The sequence below is a fragment of the Anolis carolinensis genome, chromosome 4 (genome assembly GCF_035594765.1).
Source record: "Anolis carolinensis isolate JA03-04 chromosome 4, rAnoCar3.1.pri, whole genome shotgun sequence".
Classification (NCBI taxonomy): domain Eukaryota; kingdom Metazoa; phylum Chordata; class Lepidosauria; order Squamata; family Dactyloidae; genus Anolis; species Anolis carolinensis.
In genome coordinates, this window is record NC_085844.1 from 250,230,314 (window position 1) to 250,246,320 (window position 16,007).

Below are 16,007 nucleotides of genomic sequence, written 5' to 3' on the forward strand. Positions count from 1 at the left end.
AAAATACATCAAAACCTATCCAGAGTTCAAAACTTGATGCCATGGGGTCCTAAGAGTGTGCACAGATATAGGATGGCTTGGAAACAGTCCATGCGGAAGGAGCCTTAGGAGAGCACAAGATGAATGTAAATCAACAGTGTGATGCAGCAGCTAAAAAGGCCAATGCAGAACAGTCAAAGGTCTGGAAACCATGGATCCCTGTGAGGAGCAGCTTAGGGACTAGATGGCCTCTGGGGAACCCTTCTACTTTTCTGACCGCAATCCCAAGAATACAGATTCTTCCTGTTTATTTCGCCCCTTCCTTTTATTGTCCTCTGTTTGAAAGCCAAGGTCTCTAATCTTCCTTCTTGGAACCAGAACTGCGATGGTGATGCTGTTATTTGTTTGTATCCAACTTTTTCCTCCTTGGTGGCTTAGGTTTCCCCTGACGTTAAGTCCAGTCGTGTCCGATTCTGGAGGTTGGTGCTCATCTCCATTTCTAAGCCGAAGAGCCGGCGCTGTCCGTAGACAACTCCTAGGTCACGTGGCCAGCATGACTGCATGGAGCGCCCTTACCTTCCCATAGAAGCAGTACCTATTGATCTACTCACATTGGCATGTTTTTGAACTGCTGCATCACCCTGCTGGATTTCATGCCCAGATCCTTTCCAGGTGCCACACATCCAGTATCTTTATTTTCTGCCCCAGAAAGGCAGAGGGAATTAAGGAGCCCCCCTTCTCTCCTCCTTGTCTTGGAGGACAATGGGCCTTTCTTGCCTTCCACAGAGGGAGGTCTTTTTGTCCCTTTGCACCCCCTCGCTCTCTCGTCTCTCCAAGCATTTCCTTTTCGGCCCCGCCAGCTGCCTCCGTGCCAAGGCCTTCAGGGGGACAATGAGGGATTCAGACATGCCTGGGCGAAGGTTCGGTCCATCAGCCCTGCCCAAATGCCACCAAGGTGAGCTTTGACCCATGCAACTTGCCTTTGAACCATCCTGTTATCCCATGTCTGCTTTGAATGTTCTGCTAAAGCAGTGGTTCCCAACCTTTGGGCCTCCAGATGTTTTGGACTCCAAATCCCAGAATCCCCAACCACCTTACCAGCTGATGTCCAAAACACTTGGAGGCCCAAAGGTTGGGAACCGCTGTGCTAAAGGCACCTTGCAAAAAAAGATAACTTGCAAATAGAAAGTCAGCTTATCAAAAAACAGAGAACACGGATTATCTTTTCTACTAGACTAACTTTCTACTTGCAAAGATCTTTCTCATTCCATGTGTCTCATGCAAGAGGTAAAAATGGGATATAGATATCCCCGGTGGCGCAGTGTGTTGAAGCGTTGAACTGCTGAACTTGCAGACCGAAAGGTTGCAGGTTCGAATCAAACAATGATGGATCTGGACCAAACTTGGCACGAAGACTCAATATGCCCAAATGTGAACACTGGTGGAGTTTGGGGAAATAGACCTTGACATTTGGGAATTGTAGCTGCTGGGATTTATAGTTCACCTACATCCAGAAAGCACTGTGAATTTTACTTTGTTACACAGTGTAGTTGCAGGCACGGGTCACCTACCGGCTGTTAGGAATTATGGGAGTTGGAGTCCAAAACACCTGGAGGGCTGAAGTTGGCCTCTGCCTGCTTTAAACTACAAGTTTCCCCGCATAACACTCACCGTCTTCCTGGCTGTGGATGTTCTGCGGGCTCCGCATGCCTTCCGCCTGGCTGGGGCTCAAACTGGAGTTGAGATGCTGGTCAGCTGACATCCATGTGGAGTCGCTCATATCAAAATCCTCGCTGCTCACCGACGTTTCATCCTGGAAGAAGGGAACAAAAGGGTTAATATATATATACATATTGTTAGGGATTCCTCTTCTTCAGAAGCGGAAGGGAAGCAGGAAAGAGTTCATGAATCTGAGGGTGAGTTGGAATCTGAGGAGGAGATTTTGCAAGTGCCCACATTTCATGAGAGGCGAAAGGAAACAGAGCAGAGACGTCGTTCAGCTAGAATAGCTGCCAGAAATGCAGCCGAGTAAATAGGAACTGCCCTAGCAGCTGTGAGCGGACTCAGGGCTATAAAGCAGAAGCAGGTGCAGCCAGCTCTTGCTGGTAACAAACTGATTCTAATGCCTAAGCCTTCACTCCCCTTGTGCCTGCTTCGAGTCTGCATCTGGGAAACTGCTCCTATGGATTTATTGCTGTTTCTTTGTCTGAAGTAAGACTGCTATTTGATTTGGGAATTTATCAGGGACTAAGAACTATGTTTGCTGTAAGACTTCCTTGTTTCCTTTTGCATTATTCCACAGAGTGTGCTGTTCTTTATGTTTTGCTGAAGTAAAGCAGTTTTCATTTACTTACCACTGTGTTTGAAGGTTGTTCTTGAAAGACAAAGCAGGGCACATACAGACACACACACATACTGTATATACATGAGTATAAGCCGACCCGAATAAAAGCCGAGGCATCTAATTTTACCACAAAACAACTGGGAAATCATTGACTCAAGTATAAGCCGAGGGTGGTAAATTTCAGAAATAAAAATAGATACCAATAAAATTACATGAATTGAGGCATCAGTAGGTTAAACGTTTTTGAATATTTACATCAAGCCCTAATATAAGACTGTCTAACTCTGATTAAATCATTATTCTCATCTTCTTCAATGTAAATGTGCTTATGTATCCTTTTAATAATAATAGAGTAAAATAATACATGTAATAATAATAATAATAATAACTTTGTCCAGACTGACAGAGTTCTGGAACACAACACACCAGACATCACAGTTGTGGAAAAGAAAAAGGTTTGGATCATTGATGTCGCATTGACGAAAAACAACAGGAAAAACTTAGCCGCTATCAGGACCTCAAGATTGAACTTCTAAGACTGGTAGAAACCAGTGCAGGTGGTCCCGGTGGTGATCGGCACATTGGGTGCTGTGCCAAAAGATCTCAGCCGGCATTTGGAAACAATAAACATTGACAAAATCACGATCTGCCAACTGCAAAAGGCCACCCTACTGGTATCTGTGCGCATCATCCGAAAATACATCACACAGTCCTAGACACTTGGGAAGAGTTCGACTTGTGATTTTGTGATACGAAATCCAGCATATCGATCTTGTTTGCTGTGTCATAATAAATTAATAATAATAATAAATACAGGAAAATAACACATGTAATAATAAATAGAGTAGAATAACAAATGTAATAATAATATCAGAGTGAAATAATAAATGTATTATTAATAATAATAAAAATAGAGTAAAATAAATGTAATACAGTAGAGTCTCACTTATCCAACATAAACGGGCCAGCAGAATGTTGGATAAGTGAATATGTTGGATAATAAGGAGAGATTAAGAAAAAGCCTATTAAACATCAAAATAGGTTATGATTTTACAAATTAAGCACCAAAACATCACGTTATACAACAAATTTTACAGAAAAAATAGTTCATTACACATTAATGCTATGTAGTAATTACTGTATTTATGAATTTAGCACCAAAATATCATGATATATTGAAAACATTAACTACAAAAATGTGTTGGATAATCCAGAACGTTGGATATGTGAGTGTTGGATAAGTGAGACTCTACTGTAGTAGCAAAAAAAATATAGTACAATAATAAATGTAATAATAATAATAGAGTAAAATAATAAATGTAATAATACCAATAATAATAGAGAGAGAAAAATTAATGTACCATATATTCTCGAATATAAGCTGACCCAAATATACGCAAACCAGGATCCTCGCCCGAGTATAAGCCGATGGGGGCTTTTTCAGTCCTGAAAAACTAGGCTTATACTTGAGTATATGATGCCCGAAAGAAACGGAATGAAGAAGAGGAAGCAGAAGATCATAATGGTGCAAGGGACCCCATCCAATTAAACGGACCCCACCATTAAAGCCCTCCCGACGGATGGCCATCCAGAGAAGGAGGTTCGGCGGCACCCCGAAGAAGAAACATCTCTGACCATCAAGACATTCCTCCTAATATTTTCCTGCCATTTGAAGCCATTGCTCTCCCGGTGCTTCTCATTTTCGTCCCCGCACCCAAAACCCTGGCTCCAGACTTCCCAAAGGAAGCGTGCTATTTCCTGCCCGGTCTTCCTGTTTGGAGACCAGAGACCGTCATTAAGGACAATTAGCCAAGGGACAGATGGCTTTGGCTTGGTCTCACTTTCACACACACACCCCTTGCTCCTTTCTCCGCAACCTCCTGGAGAAGCAATGCAGTTTGGATCCACTTTAACTAGATCTGGATGCCCCCGAAACAGACCGGGCTCGGCGGAGTTTGCAGAAGCAGGCAGCAACGTTGGGAGAAAACGGCAAGAGAATCCGTTGCTCCCTTCCGATTATTCCCCGGCATTTAGCCACCCACCCCTTGCAGAGACAAGGACTCAAGCCTAAGTCTTCTTATCTTATTTACCCTCCCGGGAGGCAGGTTAAGAAAGGGTGACCTCCGCAAGGACAGAAGGAAAATGTGACCCCAGGAGACCCCAAGAAATGAGCCCAAGAATCTCCGAGGACAGGCCTGGGCCAACTTGGGCCCTCCAGGTGTTTTGGACTCCAACTCCCACCATTCCTAACAGCCGGTAGGCTGTTAGGAATGGTGGGAGTTGGAGTCCAAAACACCTGGAGGGCCCAAGTTGGCCCAAGCCTGTCCTAATCAACATTACAAAGTACAGTATTCTCATATTTACTTTCTCACTCAAGGTACAAACTTTATTTTAACTCTGTGTATCTTGTATCTCTTTTAATCATGTTTTTTTATTTTTGTAGTGGCACGTCTTTGTGCTTGGAAGTTCAAAGACAGGGTTCTTCAGTCTAACAGCCGAGTTACCTGTGTGCCATTGCACTAATGCTTGTGAATATCACTTCTTCAAAGAAGTGACTTCTAACCAATTGCATGCTTTTCTTGACTAGTGGTTTTCCAAAGGTGTTCTCATGTCTTTGTCCTTGGATTTTTGCTGTGTATGTGTACTGTGATCCGCCCAGAGTTCCCTTGGGGAGATAGGGCGGAATATAAATAAAGTGTTGTTGTTGTTGTTGTTGTCGTTGCTATTATTATTATTATTATTATTACTACTACTACTACTACTATTATTATTATTGGAAGTTCAAAGACAGGGTTCTTCAGTCTAACAGCCAAGTTACCTGTGTGCCATTGCACTAATGCTTGTGAATATCACTTCTTCAAAGAATTGACTTCTAACCAATTGCATGCTTTTCTTGACTAGTGGTTTTCCAAAGGTGTTCTCATGTCTTTGTCCTTGGATTTTTGCTGTGTATGTGTACTGTGATCCGCCCAGAGTTCCCTTGGGGAGATAGGGCGGAATATAAATAAAGTGTTGTTGTTGTTGTTGTTGTTGTTGTTGTTGTTGTTGTTGTTGTTGTTGTCGTCGTCATTGCTATTATTATTATTATTATTATTACTACTACTATTATTATTATTGGAAGTTCAAAGACAGGGTTCTTCAGTCTAACAGCCGACTTACCTGTGTGCCATTGCACTAATGCTTGTGAATATCACTTCTTCAAAGAATTGACTTCTAACCAATTGCATGCTTTTCTTGACTAGTGGTTTTCCAAAGGTGTTCTCACGTCTTTGTCCTTGGATTTTTGCTGTGTATGTGTACTGTGATCCGCCCAGAGTTCCCTTGGGGAGATAGGGCGGAATATAAATAAAGTGTTGTTGTTGTTGTTGTCGTCGTTGCTGCTATTATTATTATTATTATTATTATTATTATTATTAGAATCATAGAATCATAGAATAGTAGGGTTGGAAGAGATGTCATGGGCCATCCAGTCCAACCCCCTGCCAAGTAGCAGGAAATCGCATTCAAAGCACCCCCGACAGATGGCCATCCAGTCTCTGCTTAAAAGCCTCCAAAGAAGGAGCCTCCACCATAGTCCAGTGGAGAACACCACAGTACTATTATTATTATTATTGGAAGTTGAAAGACAAGGTTCTTCAGTCTAACACCCGAGTTACCTGTGTGCCATTACATGAATGCTTATGAATATAATTTGTTCAAAGAGTTGACTTCTAACCAAGGCCATGCTTTTCTTGACTAGTGGTTTTCAAAAGGTGGTCTCCACATATTCATGGAGATACACATTTGCCAAAAGGATACTTGCCCAGAGACTGGGTGAAGTTATTTTCCAGTAGGTTATGGATTTTGCAACTCTGGGAGTTGGTGCTCTTCTCCATTTCTATGATGGAGAGCCAGCTTTGTCCGTAGACGCCTCCAAGGTCATGTGACTGGAGCAGTACCTATTGATCTACTCACATTTGCACGTTTTCAAACTGTTCGGCTGGCGGAAGCTGGGGCTAACAGCAGAAGCTCCCCGAATTCAACATCATAGTATTATTTATCCACTTCCAAAAAAAGAGAGACTTTTCTAAGTCCTGCAGTGTTATTCTTGGGTAAGCAGTCCTGCATTTCATTGGGATTAGCTCTTATCCAGGGGTTTTACCTATCTCTGCGACCATCTGCTAAGATATTACACATCCTTGGAGAACTCATTTAAGTTTACTTTGTCATGAATTCAAGAGGCATGAACCAAAAAGAGAGCCCAGACCTGCTCAAGAACTTGCAAAACTCCAACCAAAGTGCACACAAACACACACCTGGCCAAGCCGTAAGCTCCAAAAGCTTGGAAATGGCCTTGGCACCAACATAGAAAGCGGAGAGAGAAAACTGGAAGATGTGTGTAAAGTGACGCCATTAAAAGGCCATTAAAATCCAATTCCAGAAATTATTTTTAATCATAGCAATGCTAATATTTAAGGCTGTTTCCAACTGCTCCGAGCACTTCACGTACGTTAGTGCCGCAATATCGCAACGCTTATGGTATTGCAGGCTTCCCCTGGGGAACAAAGTGCATCTACACTGTGGGTTAAACACAGTTGGACACCACTTTCATTGCTATGTGAACCAGGGAGTTGTGGTTTGAAGACACATGCACACAAGGCCTGAATAATAGCCCAAAAGGCACCAAATGCAGTCTCATCTTGGATGCTAAGCAGGGTTGCTCCTGGCTAGCGCTTGGATGGGAGACCACCAACTATGACCAAGTATCTGTAGGGTCTATTTCAAAGCAAAAGCAATTCTGAGTCTTCCTTTGCGTAAGAAAACCCTGTGAAATCCCCATAAGTTGCATGCGGCAAAGCCAAGGCTCGTGGGCCGAATATGGCCCAACAGATTCCGGACTACAACTCCTGTATTTGTCATCATTTGGACATCACAACTAAAGTGGATTGGGATACTTTGGAAGTCATCTGCGGTTTGTTCTGTTTATTCAGGAAAGTGAGACTTGAACTGAGATACTAGGCTCGTGGATAGGATGCCTGGCTTTAAAATATCCTTTAGCCTTTCCTAAATCTCAGAGCCACAAGGGCTGTTGGGCTGCCATTCACACCATCCCCGGTTCTCATGGCAGATATAATGCAAAGTGATGGGAGTTGTTCAATAACATCCGGGAACCCAAATTTGGGTAAAAACTAAAAAGCACCGACCATCTATATAAATAAAAATGTAATGTCCGTTTGTGGGGATCTTGTAACTCCCAAAATACTTTGCCAATTGCTTCAAAATTTGGACACAACGTAGCATTTGAACAGGCAAGTGTTTTAAGGTATTCACATACCTACTATTACACACCTGACACACCTGAGACAGGTAAAACTGTGCTCTGGTTCACAAACAGCGCCATCTGCTGAGCAAAAAAGGAACAGCCTCTGTACTAAAAGCAACTGCTTAAAGAAGGAGGAGAAGGGCACACGGAGACCCCCCCACCCATCCACTAACAAGAATTACAAGAGTGTAGATCAGGCATGGGCAAACTCAGGCCTTCCAGGTGTTTTGGACTCCAACTCCCACCATTCCTCAAAGCCTCGGGCCCTTTCCTTTCCCCCCTCAGCCGCTTAAGCTAGCTCATGTTTAACTTGTTGTCCACGAGGACTCCAAGATCATTTTCACACGTACTGCTGTCGAGCCAGGTATTCCCCGTTCTGTATCTTTGCATTTCATTTTTGCTGGTGCCTCACCAAACTACAAATCCTAGGATTGCATAGTATTGAGTCCATGCTATTTAATGAGAGATAACATCCTTCAAAGAGGAGTTCTGGGTGCAGCTCCGGAAGCAGATTCCCCTTTGAAATTGGCTCAAAACTAAGATGACGGTGTGATGCGAATCTAATGCGCACCCCAATTTTGGCGAGGTCATTAAGCCAAAAAAGGGTGAGCATTAGATTTGAGTAAATACAGTACACATTGCTCAGCACTAACATGACTGTGTGATGTGAATCTAATGCGCACCCCAATTTTGGTGAGGTCATTAAGCCAACAAAGGGTGAGCATTAGATTTGAGTAAATACAGTACACATTGCTCAGCACTAACATGACTGTGTGATGCGAATCTAATGCGCACACCAATTTTGGCGAGGTTGTTTAGCCAAAAAAGGGTGAGCATTAGATATGAGTAAATATAGTACACATTGCTCAGCACTAACATGACTGTGTGATGCGAATCTAATGCACACCCCAATTTTGGTGAGGTCGTTTAGCCAACAAAAGGTGAGCATTAGATTTGAGTAAATACAGTACACATTGCTCAGCACTAACATGACGGTGTGATGCGAATCTAATGCGCACACCAATTTTGGTGAGGTCATTACGCCAAAAAAGGGTGAGCATTAGATTTGAGTAAATACAGTACACATTGCTCAGCACTAACATGACGGTGTGATGCGAATCTAATGCGCACCCCAATTTTGGCAAAGTCATTAAGCCAAAAAAGGGTGAGCATTAGATTTGAGTAAATACAGTACACATTGCTCAGCACTAACATGACGGTGTGATGCGAATCTAAAGTGCACCCCAATTTTGGCAAAGTCATTTAAGCCAACAAAAGGTGAGCATTAGATTTGAGTAAATACAGTACACATTGCTCAGCACTAACATGACGGTGTGATGCGAATCTAATGCGCACACCAATTTTGGTGAGGTCATTACGCCAACAAAGGGTGAGCATTAGATTTGAGTAAATACAGTACACATTGCTCAGCACTAACATGACTGTGTGATGCGAATCTAATGCACAGCCCAATTTTGGTGAGGTCGTTTAACCAACAAAGGGTGAGCATTAGATCTGAGTATACACATAAGGTGATATTATCTCTCTTGCAAGGTGACTCTTTCATAGGTGTCCCTCCCTGTCTCTGAATGAGACCGTTTTTCGGTGGTGTGGCTTTGCTGGAAGGAGAAGCAACACACCCTTTCAAAGGTCGCCGGGGAAAGAAAAAAAATCTCTTCCTCCTCCACCACACTGCACTGCACTTCCTAATGCATTGATTGCATTCCTGGCTCCCACTCCCTCGCTGCTCCCTCCTCCTTCCTTCCTAACCTTCACTGCGCTTTAAGAACGCAGGCCTTGGATGGCTTCCAGAACCGGAAAGGTCAGCCACGAGATTTCCAAACCGTCAGCATCGTCAGCATAAAGGCAGGCTGTGAAGAGCGTAAAAGGCAAAGGAGAGGGGGGGATGATGATCCCACCTCCCTAAAAGGCCCCTGCGGCAAAGGGGGCGGCGTAGAGCCCCCTCCTCAATGCTCTAATGGGCTCTCTAGTCTCCGTTCTCTCCCTTCTCTCTCTTGACATCACATAATGCTGCATCCACTACACAAGGCATGGGCCAACTTGGGCTCTCGAGGTGTTTTGGACTGCAACTCCCACCATTCCTAACAGCCTCAGGCCCCTTCCTTTTCAGCCTCGGCCGCTTAAGCGGCCGAGGCTGAAAAGGAAGGGGCCTGAGGCTGTTAGGAATGGTGGGAGTTGCAGTCCAAAACACCTGGAGAGCCCACGTTTCTCCATGCCTACAAGTACACTATGTAACAAAATCTGAAACATTTTCCGTTCCTGGTTTGAAAGTGTTGTTACTACTTTGAAAGTAGTTGTCCTACTCCAGAAACTTTGTTTCTCGCGCCACAAACTATGTTGAATTGGTTGAGACTCTTTCTTAGCCTGAGTATGATATAGCCTTCCTCTTGGCCCGTTTCTCCCTTTCGTGCCTCTTCGAATTCCACAGCACTGCTGGTCACAGCTGACCTCCAGTTACAGCACTCAAGGATTTCCCAGTTCTCAGTGTCTATGTCACAGTTTTCAAGGTTAGCTTTAAGCCCATCTCTTTCGCCCTCTATTCATGCCTCTTCGAATTCCACAGCACTGCTGGTCACAGCTGACCTCCAATTAGAGTGTTCAAGACCCAGTTCTCAATGTCTATATCTCTGTTTTCAAGGTTAGCTTTAAGCCCATCTCTTTCGCCCTCTATTCATGCCTCTTCGGATTCCACAGCACTGCTGGTCACAGTTGACCTCCAATTAGATTGTTCAAGGGCCAGTTCTCAGTGTCTATGTCTCAGTTTTCAAGGTTAGCTTTAAGCCCATCTCTTTCGCCCTCTATTCATGCCTCTTCGAATTCCACAGCACTGCTGGTCACAGCTGACCTCCAATTAGAGTGTTCAAGACCCAGTTCTCAATGTCTATATCTCTGTTTTCAAGGTTAGATTTAAGCCCATCTCTTTCGCCCTCTATTCATGCCTCTTCGGATTCCACAGCACTGCTGGTCACAGTTGACCTCCAATTAGATTGTTCAAGGGCCAGTTCTCAGTGTCTATGTCTCAGTTTTCAAGGTTAGCTTTAAGCCCATCTCTTTCGCCCTCTATTCATGCCTCTTCGAATTCCACAGCACTGCTGGTCACAGCTGACCTCCAGTTACAGCACTCAAGGATTTCCCAGTTCTCAGTGTCTATGTCTCAGTTTTCAAGGTTGGCTTTAAGCCCATCTCTTTCGCCCTCTATTCATGCCTCTTCGAATTCCACAGCACTGCTGGTCACAGCTGACCTCCAGTTACAGCACTCAAGGATTTCCCAGTTCTCAGTGTCTATGTCTCAGTTTTCAAGGTTAGCTTTAAGCCCATCTCTTTTGCCCTCTATTCGTGCCTCTTCGAATTCCACAGCACTGCTGGTCACAGCTGACCTCCAGTTAGAGTGTTCAAGGGCCAGTTCTCAATGTGTACATCACAGTTTTAAAGCCCATCTTTACATCTCTCTTCCTGTCCACCAACATTACGTTTCCCGTTCTTGAGTTCGGAGTAGAGCAACTGCTTTGGGAGACGGTGATCTTTAGGCATTCGGACAATGTGGCCAGTCCAGCGGAGTTGATGGCGTAGGAGCATCGCTTCAATGCTGGTGGTCTTTGCTTCTTCCAGCATGTTGACATTTATCTGCCTTTCTTCCCAAGAGATTTGCAGGATTTTTTGGAGGCAACGCTGATGGAATCGTTCCATGAGTTAAGTGTGACATCTTTAGACAGTCCATGTTTTTCAGGCATAGAAAAGAGTTGGGAGGACAATCTATATATATAAAAATGTAATGTATGTTTGTAGGACTGAGGAAACAACAAAACCACTGAACCCTATCACACCAAATTTGGACACAAAAGACACAGTCATCCAATCTATGTCTTTCAAACAAAAAAAAACTTGGAAAAGACAGTCCAAATTAGAGAACAAGGAAGAGCCATTTTCAATCCTGGTTGCTGGTCAGAAGGGTAGGCCACAATGACGCTGGGGTACAGCCAGGGTTCAGGCTTTTGAGGCTGCAAGGCTATTCACTGCTATTCCACCTGGCCAACAAAGCATTCCCATAAGCCACAGCAACACGTGGCCGGGCACAGATAGTCTATATATATAAAAGGGTAATGGAATCACGGCACCGGACAAAACAACTAAACTAAACGCCCCACAACCTCGAAAATTGACAGCACAACCTCTCATCCACGCCTCTACGTTCATACAACAAAAAGAAAAGAAAATTAAAGTCCTAGCCACAGCAACGCGTGGCCGGGCACAGCTAGTAGCTTTATAAGCAAGCACCTTGGGATCCCTATGGATGTCTCGATCCTCAAACAATCTCTACTTTATTCGGAGAAATGCTGCACTCGCAGAGCTCAGTCGGTGTTGTATTTCAGTGTCAATGTTGACTTTTGTGGAGAGGTGGCTGCCAAGGGAGCGGAAATGCTCAACATCGTCTAACATTACACCATTAAGCTGTATTCCTGGCATTGCAGAGGGATTGGTTGGTGACCGCTGGAAGAGCACTTTGGTTTTCCCAATGTTCAATGAGAGGCCGAGCTTCTCGTATGCTTCTACAAAGATGTTTAAAGGAGCTTATAGGTCTTCTTCTGAATGTGCATAGACTACGTTATCATTGGCATTTTGAGACTCTATGAGATATTCATTGAAAAACTATAGCACAATGTGCTGTTGCAGGATGTCCTATAAAAACTCTAAAGGCCCCAACTCTTCTGGGCTTTAGGAAAACCCTAAAGACATGGTTATGTGTGCAAGTATTAAATGAGTAAGTACAACAATTTGACATGATAATAATAATAATAATAATAATAATAATAATAAGAAGTTTATTTATATCCCGCCTCCATCTCCCCCGAAGGGGACTCGAGGCGGCTCACAGCAAAATCAGATACAAAACAATGATAAAATAAAATATGAAACATCAAAGAACAATAAAATGATCTGAACTAAGATTTACACATGAAGTTTTTGGATGAATGGATTTAAGTATACATACGTTTTTTAAATTTTGTATAATGTGTTTTTATTCTGTATTATTATTTGATTCATATGTGCTGTTGATTTTAGCGAACTGTTTTGGGCATTGAATTTTGCCAATTTATGTAAACCGCCTTGAGTCCCCTCGGGTGAGAAAGGCGGGGTAAAAATGCTGTAAATATAACAAAGTTTCTGCAATTTAATAAACTTTCCCCGTGTTTTTATGACAGAACCGATTAGGAAATGACATTTTCTAACTCAGGAACAAAAATCGTGTTTCATAGCGCTATTGAAAAGCAAGACAGCTATGATGTTGGTTCTGCCATATCATGCCAATTCAAGGAGGGTAGATCCAGCCTATGCCTCATGCTTCAGAGATATTTTTTGTTTGTGTTTGTATTTTTTGCAGTTTGAGAAACTGCAAATCGCTTCTGGTATGAGGGAATTGGCAGTTTGCAAGGACGTTGCCCAGGGAACACCAGATCTTTTGATGTTTTTACCATCTCTCATGTCCCCGCATGGGGAGCTGGAGCTGACAGAGGGAGCTCACCCTGCTCTCCTCAAATTCGAACCGTCAACCTATCAGTCAGCAGTCTGGCCAGAACAAGGGTTTAACCCATTGTGCCACATAGATGACCGCTGGCCTTTTGACCTTCAGGACTAGTAGGCACCAGTCCAGCTCTTTTCTTATTGATGAGGTTTGGAACAATGAGATCTGCAGGGAAATATAATATCCCCAAATTCAAGGGGCCTTCGACCGACAGGAATTCACAGCTAAAGCCCTCCCACAAGATGGCCATACAACCTCTGATCTGAATGAGAAGCCTCCAAGAACCAAACCACCATCCAGGTCTTCCAAACTGATGCTGATGTGGCTTTCTTAGAAGAGCAGACCTGGAAAGGAGCCACAGGCCATCCAATCTGACCCCTTTCCGCCATGCAAGAAGACACAATCCAAACCCTCCCAACAGATGGCCATCCAGCCTCTGTTTAAAAAGCTTCCAAAGGAGGAGCCTCCACCACTGTTTGTATTCTAGAGCACTCAGTAGTTATTGGCGGCATCCCATCCGAACACGAACCAGGACCGACCCTGCTTAGCTTCCAAGATCGGATCGCACCTGAGATGTATCCGAGGACCTTGTGGTGGCATCGGCTGAGCCTGCCATTTAAAGCCATATAAAATCATTTCAGAAGCTTAAAAGCCTATTAAACTGTTTCGGGTTTCAGACGTACCAATTTGAAAGTACTTAATATAATTGCGCAGGAGGGCTAAGAAAATAGACAAAAAGCCTGTAAGCAGTTTCTTGAGATTCTCATCCTGATACGCTTTTAGGGCCTCTGACCTCGGGTAGGCTGAATGGGCCCCATAGGAAACTGACAATAATAATAATAATAATAATAATAATAATAATAATAATAATAATGTAAAGATTATAAGTATTTATATTCCGCCCTTCTTTCTCACCCCGAAGCGGACTCAGGGAGGATCACAATGCACATATACATGGCAAGCATTCAATGCCATTAAAAATACGACATGTGTCGGCAAACACAGAGGCAATTTAACATTTTCCAGCTTCCGGCTTCATGTGGGTATGCTCGATTCTACCTACAGGGGGAGCTGCTGCTTCACCATTCACTTGTGACAGTGAGTCCCTGATGGAGTACTTCCTCATTCCTTTCCGCATGCTGCTGGAAAGTTTTATGGTGTTGTAAATTAGTTAAATTAGCCTCCCCGCATAAAGCAGTACCTACATTTCCTACTAGACAGATGTCTTTCGGGCTGCGTAGGTCAACAGCGAGCTAGGCTATTAATGGTCAGGAGCTTACTCCGACCTGGGCTGGCTTCGAACTCATGACCTCTCGGTCAGTAGTGATTTATTGCAGCTAGCTACTAACCAGCTGCGCTACAGCCCAGCTATTATTATTATTATTATTATTATTATTATTATTATTATTATTATTATTATTATTATTTCACTAGTCTAAGGAGGAAGATGAGGAGGAGGTATTCAATTTCTTTACGTAGCAAAATGCCCGAGGCTAGGAAAACTATAAATCAGCACATTATTGAAGCTTTTTCGTTACTTGTCATTTCTGCATCCAAATAAATGAGAATCAAGCCAATTTTGACTGTCGACAACTCAAATAAAAAAAAAGAAACAGACTGAACTTCTACAAAGTCGGAAAAGAATCCATGCAGAATATGGAAGAAGGAGGAGGAAGAAGAAGAGGAGCATATATTAAAGATATTAAAAAGAAATTAAAGATATTAGAGAGAAGGAAGAAAACAAGCAGATATTAAAGGGAAGAGAAAGATGAAGAAGGGAAGAAGCAGATATTAAAGGGGAAGAGAAGGAGGAGGATTAGAAAAAATATATATTAAAGGGAAGAGAAGAAAGAAGAAGCATATACTAAAGAGAAGAAGAAAAGAAGCATATATTAAAGGGAAGAGAAGAAGGAAGAAGAGAAGAAGTATATATTAAAGAGAAGAAGGAAGAATAGAAGCATATATTAAAGGGAGGAGAAGGAGGAAGAAGAGAAGAAGCAGGTATTAAAGGGAAAACAAGAAAGAAGAAGGGAAGGAGCAGATATTAAAGGGAGGAGAAGGAAGAAAAACATATATTAAAGGGAAAAGAAGAAGGAAGACGGGAAGGAGCAGATATTAAAGGGAGGAGAAGGAAGAAAAACATATATTAAAGGGAAAAGAAGAAGGAAGACGGGAAGGAGCAGATATTAAAGGAAGGAGAAGTAGGAGGAAGAGCAATACATATATTAAAGGGAAGAAAAGAAAGAAGAAGGGAAGAAGCATATACTAAAGAGAAGAAAGAAGAAAAGAAGCATATATTAAAGGGAAGAGAAAAAGAAAGGGAAGAAGCATATATAAAGGGAAGAGAAGAGAAGAAGAAGAAGAAGAAGAAGAAGAAGAAGAAGAAGAGAATCATATATTAAAAAGAGAAGAAGAAAAAATGCATATATTAAAGGGAAGAGAAAAAGGAAGGAGGAGAGAAGAAGCATATATTAAACTGAGAATCATAGAATAATAGAATCATAAGAGTTGAAAGAGACCTCATGGACCATCCAATCCAACCCCATTCTGCCAAGAAGCAGGAAAATCACATTCAAAGCACTCCTGACAGATGGCCACCCAGCCTCTGTTTAGAAGCCTCCAAAGAAGGAGAAGAAGGAACGAGAAGAAGCATATATTAAAGAGAAGAAGGAAGAAAAGAAAAAGCAGATATTAAACGTAGGAGGAGAAGGAAGAAGAGAAAAAGCATATATTAAAGAGAAGGAAGAAAAGATGCATATATTGAAGGGAAGAAGAGAAGAAGCCCGTCATATATAGTAATTCAGTACTGATATTCTTCTAACGCCTTCAACATAATCGCA

At 42.8% G+C, this 16,007-nt stretch overlaps 1 protein-coding gene across 3 annotated transcripts in view; it reads right to left on the reverse strand.

Annotated features, from left to right (window-relative positions):
* Positions 1-16,007, reverse strand: part of nol4l (nucleolar protein 4 like) — a 113,966-nt gene that overhangs the window by 37,884 nt on the left and 60,075 nt on the right. For all 3 annotated transcript variants that reach the window (XM_062979176.1, XM_062979175.1, XM_062979177.1), the window contains exon 2: positions 1,651-1,792. In XM_062979176.1, coding sequence (XP_062835246.1) covers positions 1,651-1,759 — 109 coding nt within the window. In that variant the 5' untranslated portion in view covers positions 1,760-1,792. The remainder of the gene's footprint in view (positions 1-1,650; positions 1,793-16,007) is intronic.